Raw genomic sequence first — 17,405 nt, forward strand, 5'->3', positions numbered from 1 at the left:
CTATTGACTGTTAAACATGTCATCATCACATCTATTTTGAAACTTTTTGTTGGCATCTATTCAAAATTGTGTGAATACCCCCCACCCACATGAATAGAAAACACATTTCCCCCCCCCCCGTGCTAACTTCTATGTAATTGTCGTTTACACATATATTCATTCTCTCTCATTCTTTATTCTTTTCTTAGGCTAATCAAGACAATTCCGCGTTTCTGAGCTCAATTTGCTGCCCGATTTCCATTGGCCAACGCTAGGAGCTGTCCGTGGTGCTGAAATCACGGCGGCGGCGGTGGAGCTGCTCTGAATAGGAGGCTCCCATCTCAGAGCACAGAGCGGCGTCAGCAGCAGCAGCAGCAGCAGCAGCAGCAGCATCTCGACTCTCCTCATCTCTCATTTAGCACAGTCTCCTGTGTCTAGGAGCGGACTGTCAGTGAAAGTCCTCTTTTCTTTGTGTGTAAGTGAACACACGGGGCTGAAGTCTACGCGAGGAGCGCTCAGGGTGCGCGTCTGGTCGATGCTCGGCGGAGGTCTCTGCAGGAAATTAAAGAAAAAGTGTTGAACGCAAGGACGTTCACTCTGTGCCAAAAGATCGAGACGCGTAAACCGGAGGTGGAAAAATGAAGAAGGCGATGAGAGATAATTTTCCTCTCCTGCTTTTTGTGGTGACGGCGCTGACGGAAACTGGTGGTAAAGGTAAGGGATGTTGCCTAAACATTTGCTGTCCATCATTTGTCTTGTTTTGAACATTTGTAGTGAATTCTTCCACTTGCTTCAGCGAAGCTTCCTCGCCCTCGCGGCTGCTGAATGAGATGTTACTCTTGTGGATCTTTGTCTTCTCTTTTCCGCCGTTTCCTCCTCTCAGTCTCTACATGTGCTCATAACAAACACGGCGTTTTCTCCCTGAAAGCAGCAAACACAGGCTGTGGTGACTGGACGTTCAGTGCTTCGCAGTTTCTCTGGTTTTTACACTGAATGTGCAGCGCACATATTTACTGCTCACAACGTCAAATAATCAAAGTTAAACCACATTTGTAGTTACTGGTCTCCTTGTCTTCCACGCTTTCCACGCAGTTGATTTTCCCGAGATTCACTTGGTGATGACCACTGTGCAAGCTGTGATTTGACAAAAATATAAAGAGTTTTGAGATGAGCTGTGTGAGACTAAAGTCTTGACTTTTGATTCTACATTCTTGTTTGTTTGTTTTTCTACTGAAAAGTAAAAGGTCGACTGAGGTGTTAGTTTTTTTTTTGTCTTTTTGAGTCTCTCCTTCTTTAAGTTACAGTGGATCAAACAGACAAAATGCCAGTTTGCAACAGATAACAGATCTTTTTATTTTTAGGCTTTTTGTCATATTTGATTCACAATAATATACAAAATAGTAAAATTTTTGGATTGACATAGTTTAGTGTTTCAACATGCAGTACCATGTGCTGTTACAATCTATAAAAAACAGTGACTGTTGCACTTAAGTTTGACTCCAGAAATTATAACTCCCATTTTAATTTTATTGCTCTGCAGATGCATTTTTTTAAATTTAATCAAAACTCTGACATTCTTGGACCGTTTCACTCTGCCCTCGACTGTCAGCAAGTTTCAGCCACGGTCTTTCATTTCAAATCCAACAATTGACAAAAATATACTGTGGTGTTTGTTTATTCTGAGAACGGTGGCTTTTGGTTAATGAAAGGAATAAGAGAAGTAAACGCTCTAATGTAGCGCAGAATAAACTGAGGATTCTTTACTCTCCCAGTGACCATTGTAACTTTTCCACTGTCTTCTGACGTCCAAAACTTATTTGTGGCTGTCAGAGCCTTCCATTTCCAATATACTGTGATTGCTGTGCACCTGGAAAAATACAAAATTGTACGAGAGGGCTTTTGCCCTGGACCTGATCTGTGTCTCACCACAGTTATATTTGGAAAGGCTGCGGGGAGTTTGTTGGACACATCGGTTGGGTTATTGTGCTGACATGTAGTGTGATTTCTAAGACTTTCTTCACCAGAGACTGTAGCCTCTAAATTATGACCTGTCTGTGTAGTTGGCACCTCAAAGATGAAAAAAAAACCAAACTAAACAGTTAAATCACATTGCGGTTTTCCAGATTTTACCCATAATGACAAGATTGTAAATGCGCACTCATAAAGATAGAGAAGTAGCAACTTGAGCCACAGTGAACATGAAATTATTTTTTCTCTTTATGATGTAAGTTGGATTCTATTGCTAATATTTATAAATCTAGTCAAAAAACAAAACAAAAACAAAACTACTTCGGCAGCAGGGGTGTGTCTTAGCAAGAATCTGGCGAAACGATGCGTCTCACGATACATGGGCAACGATACGATATATTGTGATATACTGTGATACTATAGGCACCACGATAAATAGTTTTTTTTGCATGTTAATTGTTAAAAAATCAATTCAATGCTGTAGAATATCGATGCAGTATCGTGAAATGAAATATTGCGATATTTCGTTCTATCAATATTTTCTTAAACCCCTGTTCAGCAGAGAGAGAGGCTTATTAAAAAACCCTCAGCCCTGCATTGTATAAACCAGTAAATAAAAACTAGACTTGCTCCAAATAAATATAGCCTATCTCCCGCTCCTCTTGTCAAAGTAGTGAGATGGCTGATAGTGTTTTTGTACCCTTCCTGCATTATTCATATCCCCTGACAAAATAGAGATGGCTGGAAAACATGGTTGATGTCAGACCAATGTTTCCCTGGATAGTCGCAGCCATTTGAACAGTCACCCAATGTTTTCCCCCCTTTTCTCACAAAACAAATGAAGTCCCAGGGTTTTATGGATAAACCTCGTTTATTCTCTTACCTCTAAACCAAAACGTAACATGTAAATGTCTGACTTAAGTTTTACACATTTGTTTTATCTGGCCGGAGACCGTCGACGTTCCCAACATTTAATCATTTTAAAGTCTGATATTAATGGCATTGAGTCTTTGACCTTTTGGGCAGATCATCTTTCTCATCCATGAAAGTGTCTGTCCAGTTTTGACCCCCCCCCCAGTTTTGTCCCCTCATTCAGGCTGCTGCTCTCAATTACACCTGTGTTTGCATAATAAAACCTCTCCACTGTCTTTGTGATTCAGGTCCATGTTGTGGACGCTGACTCTGTGTTTGAGGGTCAGATGATTAATGGAGGCGTAGGTGGTTTTTACTGTGTTGCTTTATTTAGACAAAATACCTTTGATGAATGTTAATACATCCTGATTAGGTTTATGAGAAGAAATCGCCGTGGTGGTCGGTGCATAATAAGAAGCAAGGTTTGTTTTTTTAACCTTAGAGATATTTAAATATGTTTGGTTTGTTTTTTTAACCTTAGAGATATTAAAATGTGCAATTTAAAAATGTTTTGCTTTTGAAAAACATATTTAAAAAAAACCCCAGAATTTACAAGATCATAAATATGGATTGTTGTTTATTATCACTGTCTGCTTAGACATGATAGAGGCTTAAGATACAAAGTACCGTATTAACTATTTTCTCCAAACATTCTTAAACAAATTGTGCATTTTATATATTTTTTGCCATTTGTTCATACAGTTCCTGATGTCATACTTTCCACAGCCACATGCAGACACTGACAACTGCATGCTGGGAGATTATTTCATTTATGTCATGGAGACCAGAACTTTTTAAACTCTGAATCTATTCTGTATTAAATTAGTGGCAGATCTGAATGGAGATCATTCTGGGTTCAACAGAGGTCAAATCTTCAGACCTGACATTTCAGTGTTCTTAGGTTGACAGGCCAATACAACGTGAATGCATCATATAGAAAAGCAACGCTGTTTGGTTTCAGTCATCAGCTGTGGTTGTTGTTCAAGTCTCACGGGTAATTGAAGAATAATCTGCTCCTCTCTCTTGTACTTGTCCAGTCTTTAAATGCCTCTCAATGCACCTGTTATTACTTTAAATCACTCTTCAGTCAGACACTCATGCTTTACAGTGGGAAATCACACTCTTCTTTCACACTTGGCATTTGCTCATGCAGTCTATTCAAAACTTAAAGGAATGTTTTTATCACATTAGAATGAAAACAATTTAATACATTAATGTGTAAACAGTAAAAATAAACATTATTTTTGAATTGTTTTTAGATACTAGGGAGGGTCTTGTCATGTAGAAGCACCAAAAAATCACGTCGTTCTTCAGCCCACTGCTCCTCCATGTGGTCACAATCCTTTATTTTTGTGTTTTATTTTAGCATTAAAGAACCCAAACATAATCTATTCCTTCACTTTCTATAATCATAGCGACGTCCTAATTTCACACAGTGTGCTAATTAACTGGAAGTCTAAGTGTGTAGTGTGTTCCCACAGGACACTTAATCAGACTTGTGATGGATTGATGCCTCTGACCACGGACCACAGTTAATGTGACGTAGCCACTATCGTTTCAGTGAGAAAAGCAGAGCAGAGATAAATAACAGTGAAAAGAAGAAAAGGAGACGTGCACAGTTTGTTGTATTCCTGACTGCTCTCCACAGTCTGACGCTTTTGTTTCAGTCAAACCCATTTTATCGTACAGGCAAAATGCTTTATTTACAGGATGTATGAAAGTTCTGACAAAGGCTTTCAAAGAATGGATCCAGTGAAGTGTAGAATGTGAGTGTGAAGGGTTGTTTGTCTTAAATGCCTGGTGAAGTGAAAAAAAACCCCTCTGTATGAGTCAATTGGCCCCAGCCGACTGTAGGACCATTAACCAGATGACTGTTTTACTCAACGTCAACATTTTGTTGGTCAGACAGCAACACCATAAATTATGTCCTATCTATAGATCGTAATTTCCGTGTTGAGGAACTGATCAGTCGGGACTGTTTTTATTTTCATGTTGGAATGTTGATCCAGAATGTGTGCTCCCGTTAACCTGGCTGCACAGCTGGAATTGGCTCCGCCTCCCAAATGACTTTGACAGAATGAAGTAGAAGACAATAAATGGATGGATGGATACATGAAGCAACTTCAGGTGATACTACAGAGGAACATTAGCCGTTCTTCGCCCTGCTGTCTGATTAGCCTGTTGTCATCAGTGCTAAGACCCTGCAGCCACCATGTCTGACTGACACTTCTTGCTATGATACTGATTTAATGCGCTGTCAGAGCGCGGCACAGAGCAAACTGTTATTTTAAATCTTCACTGAACTGAGACTGATGTGTGTGTTTTGACTGACGGCTGGCTTGAGTTGAATGTCACACAGTATCACATCAGCCTTGACTGTCAAAATACGATACACAGCAATGATCGTTAGCAACCGGGAAATGTAACGATACCTGTGCTGAGTGTTGGTAATATTTACATTGTACGCAAAACTGAATATTGAATTCAAAAGATACTCCATGGACAATATATATGTATATATTATATGTGAGTATATGTATATATATATAAAATAAAATCTATAAAATATAAATATCTATTCAATAATATGCATAAAAATATATATACATATACGTTACAAGTCACAAAAAAGGAAAGAAAAAACTCCAGGTTTGTAAAACTAAAACTTTGGTCTGTTCTTTGACCATCAGGTCTATAATGGCCTGCCTGCGGTCCTGATGTATCCAGATGAAAATATCTGACTTGAATAGAAAAAGCAGTGACCACTGTTGGTATTAGTAGGAAGGGATAAATAAAACGGTTAAACTGAAGCAATTACAACCTCCAGTCCATTTACACTTAAAGGTGCCATTAAAGGAAAATAGAACATGCTGAACATCTCAACTATTTTCTCTCAGGTTTTCATAATCACATTGGAGTACGATCACCCGGTGATAGCAGGCCGTATTACAACATCAGATGTTATAAAACTATTCTCTTTTACGCCATACAAATGGCATATTCATATTTTTCTAAGAACCCTCATTGTGTTTGCAGCCATAAACAATGTTATTTATAGTAACTGTAGGCATTGCCAATGTAGCACCTATTAAGACTAATGTAGAATTCGCTCTCTGCACTAAATCATGGCGCAGACGGAGTCAGTCGTGAGGTGACAGTGTTGCGGTTTCAGCTTTGGGCTGGTTTCAGCTCCATGAGTGATCAGCTCTGAGTCTCCTTAATGGTTCAGCCTGGCTCCAACACTCACTGCTGATTGCTGCTCTGCCATTCATCAGCTCTCTCTCTCTCTCTATCCCCCTCACTCTTTCTCGCTCTCTCTCTCCCCCATTTGTGCTATCGAAAAACAGGCACAGACACTGAACCTGGAATCGCAGGCATGTCGATGATGCCCCTGAGGTTTTGGGGTCAGGGTTTCTGTCCCTTTCCCTTCAGATTACCGGCCAGATAAATATGTTAGCCCTGACTGACCCAGAGCAAGTGAAACCTCCAGGGATACCTTACATTGCTCTGGCATGTCATCATTGACAGTGCTCTGTTGGGAGAGCTGCCTTCAACTAATGGCTGCTGCATGGCCAACAACAGCAGCAGCTCAGTGGCCAACCACACATCACTGCGTTGATAAGAGTCAGGGAGGCAGCGAACGGGCTCTGGTTTTGGGCAGAAAAGCAATTTAAAACATCTTCTTCTCCACATTAGATGTAAAACACAGCTTCCCTGTTAACATTGAACTCTGTACTTTCCTCAATTCTGATTTGTTGTATTTTTCCTGCACTGAGAGGAGGCGAAACATTGTGTTTTGGTGAGGTTTTGAAAGTGCTGAAGTTTTGTTTCCCACGCACCGCTGCAGGTGCAAGGTCCGTGTCAAGCAAAAGCCAAATGCATTCCGCAATCTACTGATGAAATAAGAAATTTGGACTAGTCCGACTCTGCATGCAGCGCTGGACAGTGCAGTAAGGTTAACCACGCGGAGGCCGCTTGATCCCCACACACCACAAAGGTCTCATCTTTATGCAGGGATCGCTTGTTTTTTGTTTTTTTTTAACAAGCACAAAGCACAAACACAAGTTAAAATGTTGAACAAACATATTTTGTTTTTCCTCATTTATTTTCTTCAAGTTCTTTTAAAATTCATTCTCTTGGTGATTTAATCAGGGAAAAACAACAAACACATTATGCAGACTTTGTTTAGAGAGGGTTATTTAAAGCCCTAGCGCTGGCTCGTTCTCTGAACTAAGTTTATCTGACTCGCGTCGTCCGAAAAGTAGATTTAATTTGATTTAAAAGAGGAAGAAAATGAAGACAAAAATAAGAAGAAGTAAAGTTCATTTCAGCTGCTGCTCCTTGTTATGTACCTGTAATGAATACTATGTAAATAAAACACTATACTTTAATGAAATCTGAAAAAAAACCCAGTATACAATATTACTTTTATAGTTTTATCAAAAGCCTAAATAAACATTATACAATATTACTTTTATAGTTTTATCTAAACCCAAAATAAACAGAATAATTAGAAATGGGAATGTTTTTGCCATTATATCATTTTTTTCAAATATTTAAAAAAAATCATGACGTCTTATTCAGTAAATATAAAACATAACAGTATGTGCATAAAATACTATACATACCTACTGTAAAAAGTCATTTTGTGAAACATGTTTTAATTCAAATATAGAATTTTGGTTTTTTTTTCACGCAAACAACACATGAAGTTACACTTATAAAAAAAGAAATGACACTAAAAACCGGACAGTTTTTTAAAGCACACAATCCAACCATGATACGACGGTGCTGCTACAGTGAGTAGGCGACGTGTAGCAGCTCTTTGACAGTGACAGTTTTTTTTTTCCAAAAAATGCTTTATTTCTTTACTATTTACTTCCAAGGACTTGTTTGTTGATATTTTTCACACATCATTAGTGAGAACGACTACGGAGAATAACTGCTGGTTTGCATGCCAGGAACTGGTGTTGTTGACACCTCCACACTCCAAATCCAACATTAAAGAACAAACACATTGGTCTCCACTTTATCTTGGAAAATAATTGTTGCAATGTAGAAAACAATGGTTTGTTTTCCTAACTGAAGGGCAACTGTTACATCCATCGAGTCTTTTTTATGGTGGTATAGCATTTAATATAAATATATATTCACAATATTATTATAAAGATTTGAAATCTCTTAGATTCAGAGTTAGATTTCTGCATCGTATTCTCATCAATCACAACTGTACCTTTATTGTAACAGGCTAGCCCCCACAATCAACCAAACCACGCACCAAGTAGATGCACGCATACACTACCCCCACACAAGCACACACACACATGCACATACACACCGGGTGCACCGCCTGCTTCCACCCCCTTCATCATTCCTCCTTTGGCAGAAAAGCAATTTGCTCTGGGTGTCAGTGATCTGATGCAATCAGGGCTGCTTCATGTTTTTGAATGAGCAGGAGGAAAAGCAGGAAGGACGCAGTGTTTAATTAAATGACACACTTTTGCGAATATGACGATCACATAATTTGGGTGGAGGAGGATTGTGAGGTTGGGCGTTTAGCACCTGCCTATCCGATTATGACTGATTAACCTATCAGGAATGGGTTTGTTGCTATTCAATGAGTGCTTTCCAGGCATTCGTTTTCTCCAGGACTTTTCGTTCTTCGAAGCTAATCAGTGTTATCAAAACCCAGCGCTTCTCCTCCTCACAGGAAATGGGGCCAGTGGGTTCTTCACACACTCCTCCAGAGAGGAGCTGAGGAGGTCTAGAGGTGGAGTAATTTTTATTTTCTACCTTCTCAGGCTAACGCTCCTCTTTACATAACTGTTTGTCTGAAGTGAACGTGCGCCTGAAGTGCGTACCTTCATCCTCGCCAGTCGACGCTGCTTTTCTCTCGGCCTCTGCAATGTCTCCCAACCCGCCTCTCCCCCTCTTTGAGATTCCTCTCGACTGAACCACTCTGACTTAAATTACAGTCGAGGAGAATGGGATGTGAGGTGCTTTGAGCTGCACCTGCTCTGTGTGTCAGCGTCACATCCCACATTCTGTCATCTTTGAACGTCGCTTCAGCTCTCTGGTGTATTCTTCTTTGAATAACACGCTGTGACATGAATAGACACACAATGAGCTGAATGTCTGTCATTTGGCTCTAATTCTGACAGCGGAACATTGTTTAAATCTAATTTTGCACACAGATACACTTAATTTCATTCACAGTCTCTGGATCAGTTCCCTGGCTCCCAGTGGCTGCATTAATACTTAACATGGTCTAATTGATAGCTGTCATGTTGCAGCTGCCACTCGACATCACGCCCTCAGCAAACAGAGATTTTTCTCACAAATCAATGGCCAGTTAGTGGGATGTTACCGTAGGTAGCCGTGCCGCGGCTCTCTGCCTCCTCTCCCAGGAAATTATCAATGAATCACGCAGCTCATATGGCCTGTAACTGCTGCAGCCGACACAATCTAGTGAGGATTTAATGAACAGTGTTCAACAGGCAGGAGGAGATCAACGGAATAGTCACTGGATCTTGATTAATGACCTCTCACTTTTAACGCTCTGTTTTTTTTAAGACAATAAATTAATTACTTGCTATTGTAGCATTAAATTCTACATTAACCGTCCCAGAGATGTGAGCTCATCTCTGTGGCAGTTAGCGGTGGCGCTGCTAAAGGCGGAATTGTTACAATGGAAACAGATGGCATAAAAGACATGGGTAGCAGTGCAATCAGGGCATTTTTTTTTTTTTTTGGCTGGGATTCAAAAGTACTGCACATTTTCACTAACCTGTGAACAGAGATAGATGGACAAGGACGTGTGTAACAGATCACCTGTGTCAAAAAAAAGGAAAGTCCTTGCTGCATTATCTTTAAGTTGTCCTGTCTAATAGAACAGATCACAGGCATCGGAGAACAATTTGATTTGATTTGAAATCATATTTTCACTAGTGATTATGATTCATCTTCTATGACTCAGACATGTGTCTGTGAATGTTTTTTTTATTGGAGCAGTTCAACCTGTTCTGGTCATGGTGACAATCAGCTCAATGTCAGCAGAAACAGATTAAAGGGATAAATATATTTTTCATAAAAATGTGAGTCTTATAACAGTGTTCTTTACAACATAACAAGAACATTTTTTTTAACAAGAAAGGATTTAAATTTAGACTGTAATGATGAAGTAAGTTTCAGAGTTTCAGATGTTATTTTTCACCAGTGGGTTTTTTTTTTCTCACTTGTAAAAGACAAAAAAAATGAAAGTGCAAGCAGATGACAGCAACACTGCTGAAAAATACATTTATACTTTCTATGTCGCACTTTATATAAAAAGGTTTCATTTAGTATTATTAGCACTAGAGGAATGCAGTGGTAGGGTTTCTGCCTGACATAAAGATGGTTGTGGGTTTGAATCCACATCAGCGGCAAAAACATGTTGACTTCCGTCAGGTAGGGAAACCTGTGTTAAACCTGTGGTCTGTTTTAATGTAATATAAAGTGTGGACTGTTGAACTGTTCAAGTAACAACCCCAGGTGTGGTCAGCCTCCATGGCGCCCCCACTCCTGCCACCGTGACTAAACGCTGGCAGAATAAATGTAAGGATATGAAGTCATTATGTTTGATAAACGTATCCTTTAAAACTGTATCATTCCAGTGAATCTAAAACAGAAAGAACGGCTTCTTGGTTTCTCTTTATTCCTAGCTGCTTCAAAAGGAAACAAAAACAACAACAACAAGTTGTTTTTTATTATTACAGTCCTCCTCAATTCCCCGATGTTCTTTAACTTCCTCTTCCTCTCTCTGGTACCGTCTGTTTTTCTCCAACTTATTTTTAGCCTCCAGTGCCTCCTGCTGTACGGCTCCTTGGTCCAGCTCTCTCAGTCCTAGAGCGCCATTGATTCGGCAGCAGCAGTGCAGAGCTGGTGTTTGTGGAGAGAATAAGGCTTGTCTGCTCTTCCCTTATGCACTGCCGCACTGTATACACCTGTCTAATTGGTATTGGCGTCCGCTGTGCATACAGAGCCAAGGTTCTCTCCACAACGATTAGGACTCTGACAGGCCGGGCTCTCTTTCTCTCACACCGCCACTCCACATCTGTGGAGCCTTTTGGTCAGAGGAGCGGAGGGTCGGTTTGATCCTTATTGACAGAGTCAATGGAAGTATGTCTCACACGTGTAAGTGAGTGTGCGCTGGAGGAGTGAAACGCCATCTGCGTCTATACGGGCTGTGATTTTCCGCTCCTGTGCCTTGGATCTGACCGGGCTCAGCTGCAGCCAGGCCAGAAAAAGAAAAGCCAGGATTTTGATTGACAGAGTATTTAGCAACAGGTGAAAAGAAGTGAAGTGAAAATATAAGTTCTTTTGTCCAAGTGGAATCAAGAATTCTGTCTATCATGTTTGAAAAGCTTCTCTGTCCCGTGGTTGGTCCTTCTTAACTACATTTTCTATTTGTTATTAATAGGAGCAATGAGATGTTTTCTTTTAGAAAACAAAATGACAGCTACCCTTTTATTGAAGAGTAATTTGCATATTATAACCTATAACACTGATTGTACAACACTGTACTCATGTAAACATCCAGCCAGAACCATCTGTTCTTAAACAGGCAATTAAATGAATATCAAAGTAGAAAAAAACTAATTAAATCATCAAGGACGGACAGGAAGACATGTTTCTTCATAAAACTTTTTTTTAGAAGTAGACTTTTTGCAAAAAAAAAAAAAATATATATATATACAATAAGATTTTCCCTGTTTCAATCTGAACACTTTGACTTTGGACGTTTCCATCATAGAATTCCTTCTTTTTCATAATCTGGTGACTTTTTTTCTGCCTTTTTAAACGTTCTCTCATATATAAATATAAAATACAAACATAAACACAACATGGCAAAACTGAGCTCTGCTCTCTTTTATATATTATGTTATGTTATCATAAAAATGGTCAAATGGAAAGTGAGAAACTGCCTCAGAAAAGAGAAGTTTAATGATAAAAATTAAAAATATAATGTATGAAAAATGTGGCCTTGGAAGGCTGAATAAAAAAACAAACTACATATCCAGGTTCATCCGTATGTGATGCAGCAGCAGCAGCTGCTACTGCGTCAGTCTCTACATTCTCAACATAAATGAACTATAAATGTGTACATTTAGAGTCAGTTTATGGTACACTGTATTGTATGTAGTCAACACCTTATAGCAAATACTTATGTTGTACTACACGCCTGAGACTTCTTCCTTATATCTGTTGTTGTTTTTCTATAACCTGCTTCTTTTAAAAATCTCTCATCGTCTCGGCGTCTTCACCAGCCACCCTCCTGTCCTTCCCACTACAGCTATGATGCGTCTCCTGGGTCTCCGTCTTTTCCCCCCTGTCAAGCAGCCCCATCTATTTCATCCTTCATCCACTCTATTCACTATTGATTTTCAGCACAAGTCCAGACCATGTCAACCTTGACTTTCTAACTCTATCTCCCAGCTGCTCAACCTTGTGTGCTGTCCCCCTGATGTGCTCCTACCCTAACGCTCACCGCAGTGTCTTCCGCTGAAAAATCTCAGCATCCTTCCACTCCTTCTGTCGGAACCGGGACCACGGTCTCAGGATCAGACCTCACAGCAGGTGCAGCCTGGTTTCCTACCACAGTCTAGACTAGAGTTTAATTGTTCAGTCCATGTTAGCCTGAGGTGTTAATGTGAGTGTGAATGGTTGTTGGTCACGTGACGGACTGTTAAACTGTTTGGGTTTTACCTTCTCCACGTGACCTAAAAAGGACAGTGAAGTCCTGAAGCGTGTTTTGACTGGTCTGGTGGACTAGATATTTTTCCTGCTCTTCAGTTCGTACTGATGTTTTTTTACTTTGCATTCTTTTTTGTATTTTGTGATAAAACTGTATTTTTCTTCTCTATAAATAAACCAGTTTCATTACAGCATTCTTTGTATATTTTTTATAGACAAATAGTTTTAATAAGAGGGAGTCGCGGGGCTGAGGAGAAATGTGTCTCTGGCTTCCTGCAGATTTGATTAATAAGGGTTAGCACAGATAGCGTATCTCTGTAAAGCAGTGCGGAGGCTGAGCAGAGCTGTAGTGTTGATTACAGCACAGTGCACATGGAACAGTGACATCTGTGAGGCCCGGGGGCTGCGACGCTGTCTGTAGTGTTGTGGTTCTTCACATGATCACAGACGAGTAGAAGCAGTTCTACTTCTACTCGGCAGTAAGTTAAGATTTGATTTGGTTCAAAGTGAAAATGATGAAATCTGGGATTTGTACTTGTTGTACGGTGGATTTAAAGGAGAGAAACAGCAGAGTGTGAGATGTAACCTGGTCGTCTTTTTTTTTTTTTTTTTTTCCATTTTCAGCCTTTTCAGCTGTTTGTTCTCCCCACAGATATCACACTGATTATTCATTCAGCAGAATGTGTTCAAATGCAGACAAAGGGGCTGGATGTGATTGTGCTGTCAGTTCCTATAAAAAAAACACACTGGACGTTAAATCACTGATGTATTAGATGTTTGTTTTTCCTCTGTAACGTCTAGCCTCTCATTTTGAAAATACAGCGAGTCGTACAGTAAATTTAATGAGAAGCCGAAATGTGTATTAATCACTTCCAGAGAAATGAAGGCGGGGGGGTGAGGAGGGCGCCTTTAGAGCTGAGCACTGTGCATGTAATGAACTGACCAAGTAAATGCCACTGACAGCATAACCCCCGGCTCTTATTCTTGCAATAATAAACATAAAACATGTGAGAGCAGAGACACAGAATTCTGTCAGGAGAAATCAGCGACATCATTATTTACTGTTGGGCTGGAGTGGCAGTGTGCAGAGCTGCATCCAGGACCACAATAAACGGCTGACGAAGCTCGGAGTTGCTAATGCTCCATGGAAAGGGGAACTCACTTTTGTGCTCAAATTCTGAAAGATGCATGCACTGAAATGTAGCACGGCAATCAGAAATTCTCAAATAGCCGGTGAAAAAGAATATATTATCCAGTATTTTCAGAAGAGGCTTGATAGCATACCCAGTAAAAGGCTGCCGGCAGCAGGAGGTGGTGTGCAGTTTTAAAGTGGTATTGATTGCTCCTTGCTATTTCTGGCAACTGTTCCTTTAAGACCAATCCTCTTTAACAGGTATTTTTTCTTTTGAAAAACATAATTACATGTACATTCAACAGGTATGGAGAAAAAAATGTCATACTTAATGACTTTACCATAAGGAAACAGGACATTATATACGTTAGATACTGTATGTCTAAAGCAATGATTCCCAAAGACTGGGTCACGACCCTCAGGTGGGTCGCAAGAGATTTTTATTTTGGGGCATCTCGCATCATGTTTCCCAGGAGTTTATGAATAATGTCTATTGACTTGGGTCACGAAGGTTTGTGACTTTTAAAATATGTGTCCCCAGAAAAGTTTGGGAAACACTGGTCTAAAGTATAGTACATGATCAACATGACGTAGGATGCTGAGGTGCGTGGTCCAGATTGTTGCCCTACTCCAGGTCTGATTCTACGTCAAAGTTCTTGTTGTCGCTTTTTTTCCCTTCCATTTGTAGTCTATTTGTTTTCACTGCAGTTTTACGGCTCAGAGCTGAGCTGACCACTTCTAAATGACCTGGCATCTGTACACACTTGTCCAGACACACACTCGACACAGGAGTATGGGAAATCAAAGATGTGAACAATACTGACATTTGTACAGATTAGTAATCATGGGATGTTTACACGTCGACAGCGACGTGACCTGACATTATTGTCCGCTCCTGACGGCTCCTCACTGCAGTGTCATGTCTGTGAAAAACGCCCCACAGCAGCCAAGAAACCATCATTACCGCAAACAATGCGGCGGGCCGATGGCACGGGTGAAGGCGCGACGGTTCCTCCTGAAGAAACCGATTGCTTTTCAACACCTACTCACTTGACTGCAGCCGCCGCCAGCCTGAGTTATTCTGTCTCATTTCTTCCACGGAGATACCAGCTTTTCACGCATTGATTGTAAGCCTCATTGTCAAAGGAGATGAAGCTGTACAGCTGACAGTACTTTAGCCAGTAATGTGCCACGCTGCAGCCCCACGGTGCTTTTAGTCTCATTCTTCTCAGAATTGGACCAAGAATCCACGTCAGTGTCTCCCATTCTTTATCTCTACAGACTTGACCTCTGCTGTATTTTTCTTTTGTAACTTCCTTTCAGCTAATGAAGAATTAAACTCTTCACTGTTGAATAGACTTCAAGGCCAACAACCATTACTTCATTTCTGAAGATTAATTTGAAGATTTCAGTGGAAGTTTCCTGCAGAGGGATGGATGGTCCCTGACACTGTTTCCTTGTAATTTCTGACATGTTTACTTTAGTGTTTGTGTGCTGCACTGCAGGGAGGTGAACACTCCCACAGAAACCACACTAAGATGTAAATGCCTTTCAGGTGTCAGGTGTCTCCTCCACCTCCCGAATGCCTTTCAGGTGTCAGGTGTCTCCTGGAGCCGGTGTCTCCTCCACCTCCCTTTCCTCTGTGCCCACCGTGGCTCCAGCAGGGAAACAGTTACATGCAACAGTACGATGAAATATTTAATACTGAAGACCTGATTCTGTTATTTTCAAAGTGAATGGAGGGAGCGGGGGGGTGGGGGCTGGGGGGGGCTGCACTGGTCCACAGAGGCAGCAGCAACAGCAGCAGATCTCACTCAGCTCAGCCTTATTTTATTTTTAACATTTCATTAAAATTCTCTGAAATATGTGAGGTTTACGAGAAAACGTTTGTCGAACAACAGCGTTTTCAACTAACAAATTTGTTGATGTGTTTTTGTAAATTGGGTATTTTAAATTGGTAATGACATCAAAATGATTAATAATTAGGCAATTCATTATTATTATTTTTTAAATATTTACCTAGAAATCTACTAGAATTTGTAATTGAGAAATGTTTAAAATTTTAGTTGCCACACATTTTGTAAAAAGGAATAATGGAGTCATTGATGAATTATTTACCAACAACCAAGACTAGTTATAGAAAGAATTGTGTAATAATAAAACCAATATGTACCATAGAAATTGGCATTTTAAACTGATCTATTGCTTTAGAAAACTTAAAAAAGACTGATGTCTAACCTTGAAGGGTCATTAATTAAATAAAAAAAATATTGAAAATAGTAATTGATTAATTTTCAAATCCTGAAATCCTTTATCACCTGCTTATTTATTGCAGCTTAGTTGTGTAATGCATTGAAAAAATATGATTTGTATTATTAATTAGTAATTCTAATTATTCAAACTGTGTTGCCTGAGGATTAAATCGACCTGAGTCCAGTGCTGTGGTCTTACCTTTCATCACTGTATCTTCTTCTGACATCTTTCAAACACCTCATGTTCAACTTTTTCACTGCTGGATAGGTGTATTACTGCCACCTATTGGGCTGGAGTCTGTGCGACTGTAGCCGTGTGCCTAAAAAATAGTGAACTAGAGAGAGAAGGTGTGATTGAATGTGTTATTTTTATCTTCAATCCAAATCCATCGACACAGTAAAGTCCTCAGTTCAGTGAAAAGCAGAGAAAACATAAAGACCAGTCGTCGTCAGGATTTATTCTGCATTTGTGGCTGTAATATTTTGAATGTGTTCATTAGAGGGTGGTGAGTTTACAGTGGAGCCTCACACCAACACTGTTTCTGTCTTGAATCACAGTTTGATTGAGGCTGTTGGTATTGATTTCCCTGCTGCATGTGTGTGTGTGTGTGTGTGTGTGTGTGTGTGTGTGTGTGTGTGGGTGGGTTTTTCTTCCTCCCACAGACCATTAGTTTGGTCGATCAGAGACTTTGAAAATGACCAAAGCTGTGAATGTAAGTGTGGGTTAAAGGTAAAGGGATTAACTCACCCAACAGCATTTTCAGTTAATTTTAGACAGTCATCTAGTCTTATCTTGACACAAGAGGATGGCTCCATTAGTGGGTCATTTTCAAGTGTATTAATGGAGAGCACACATTGACAAATCACTGACAAATCACTGAAGCTATAACAACAGTGTTGTCTAACCAAAAAAAAAAAATCGAGTTTCTTATTTGTTTACTGTTTTAACCAGTAGGAAAATTTAAAAACGTGAAAAAATACCCACCCAAAAACACCAACTACTCCTGTAAAAGCGGTTCCCGTCCATTATACAAAATTAATTAAAACCTTAGAATAAAATATTTCGCTCTTCTGTTTAGACTGTCATAAAAACACACACGGATCACGTAAAGGCTTTGGACATTTTTAGCTGCAGTGAAGATTAGGAGAAAACTCAACTTAACATTTATTTTTTTTTTTTTAATAGCATTAACCTGCGCTCTGTCCAGTAAAAGTTGATAACAAAGCAGTCCAGCGTCCGTCACCGTGGTGAGTCAGCGTCGTGGCTATGTTAAACGACCATGGTTTGGGCTACATCAGGACTCTCATCCACTTTCCTCACCCCATTCTTCACAGCATGACCTTCCCACCTTTCTGAGGTGTCTCAGTGGGGCTGAGTCTCAGAGGAAAGGCAATTTAGAACAGCATTAACTTCAGCCTGACCTCTGACC

General features: G+C 40.0%; 1 protein-coding gene across 3 annotated transcripts in view; it reads left to right on the plus strand.

Annotated features, from left to right (window-relative positions):
- The first annotated feature begins 536 nt into the window (after positions 1-536).
- Positions 537-17,405, plus strand: part of sez6b (seizure related 6 homolog b) — a 109,721-nt gene continuing 92,852 nt past the window's right edge. For all 3 annotated transcript variants that reach the window (XM_008308659.3, XM_008308660.3, XM_008308661.3), the window contains exon 1: positions 537-693. In XM_008308659.3, the coding sequence (XP_008306881.1) occupies positions 618-693 (76 nt within the window). In that variant the 5' untranslated portion in view covers positions 537-617. The remainder of the gene's footprint in view (positions 694-17,405) is intronic.

The sequence above is a fragment of the Cynoglossus semilaevis genome, chromosome 4, assembly GCF_000523025.1.
Source record: "Cynoglossus semilaevis isolate Cse_v1.0 chromosome 4, Cse_v1.0, whole genome shotgun sequence".
NCBI classification, from domain to species: domain Eukaryota; kingdom Metazoa; phylum Chordata; class Actinopteri; order Pleuronectiformes; family Cynoglossidae; genus Cynoglossus; species Cynoglossus semilaevis.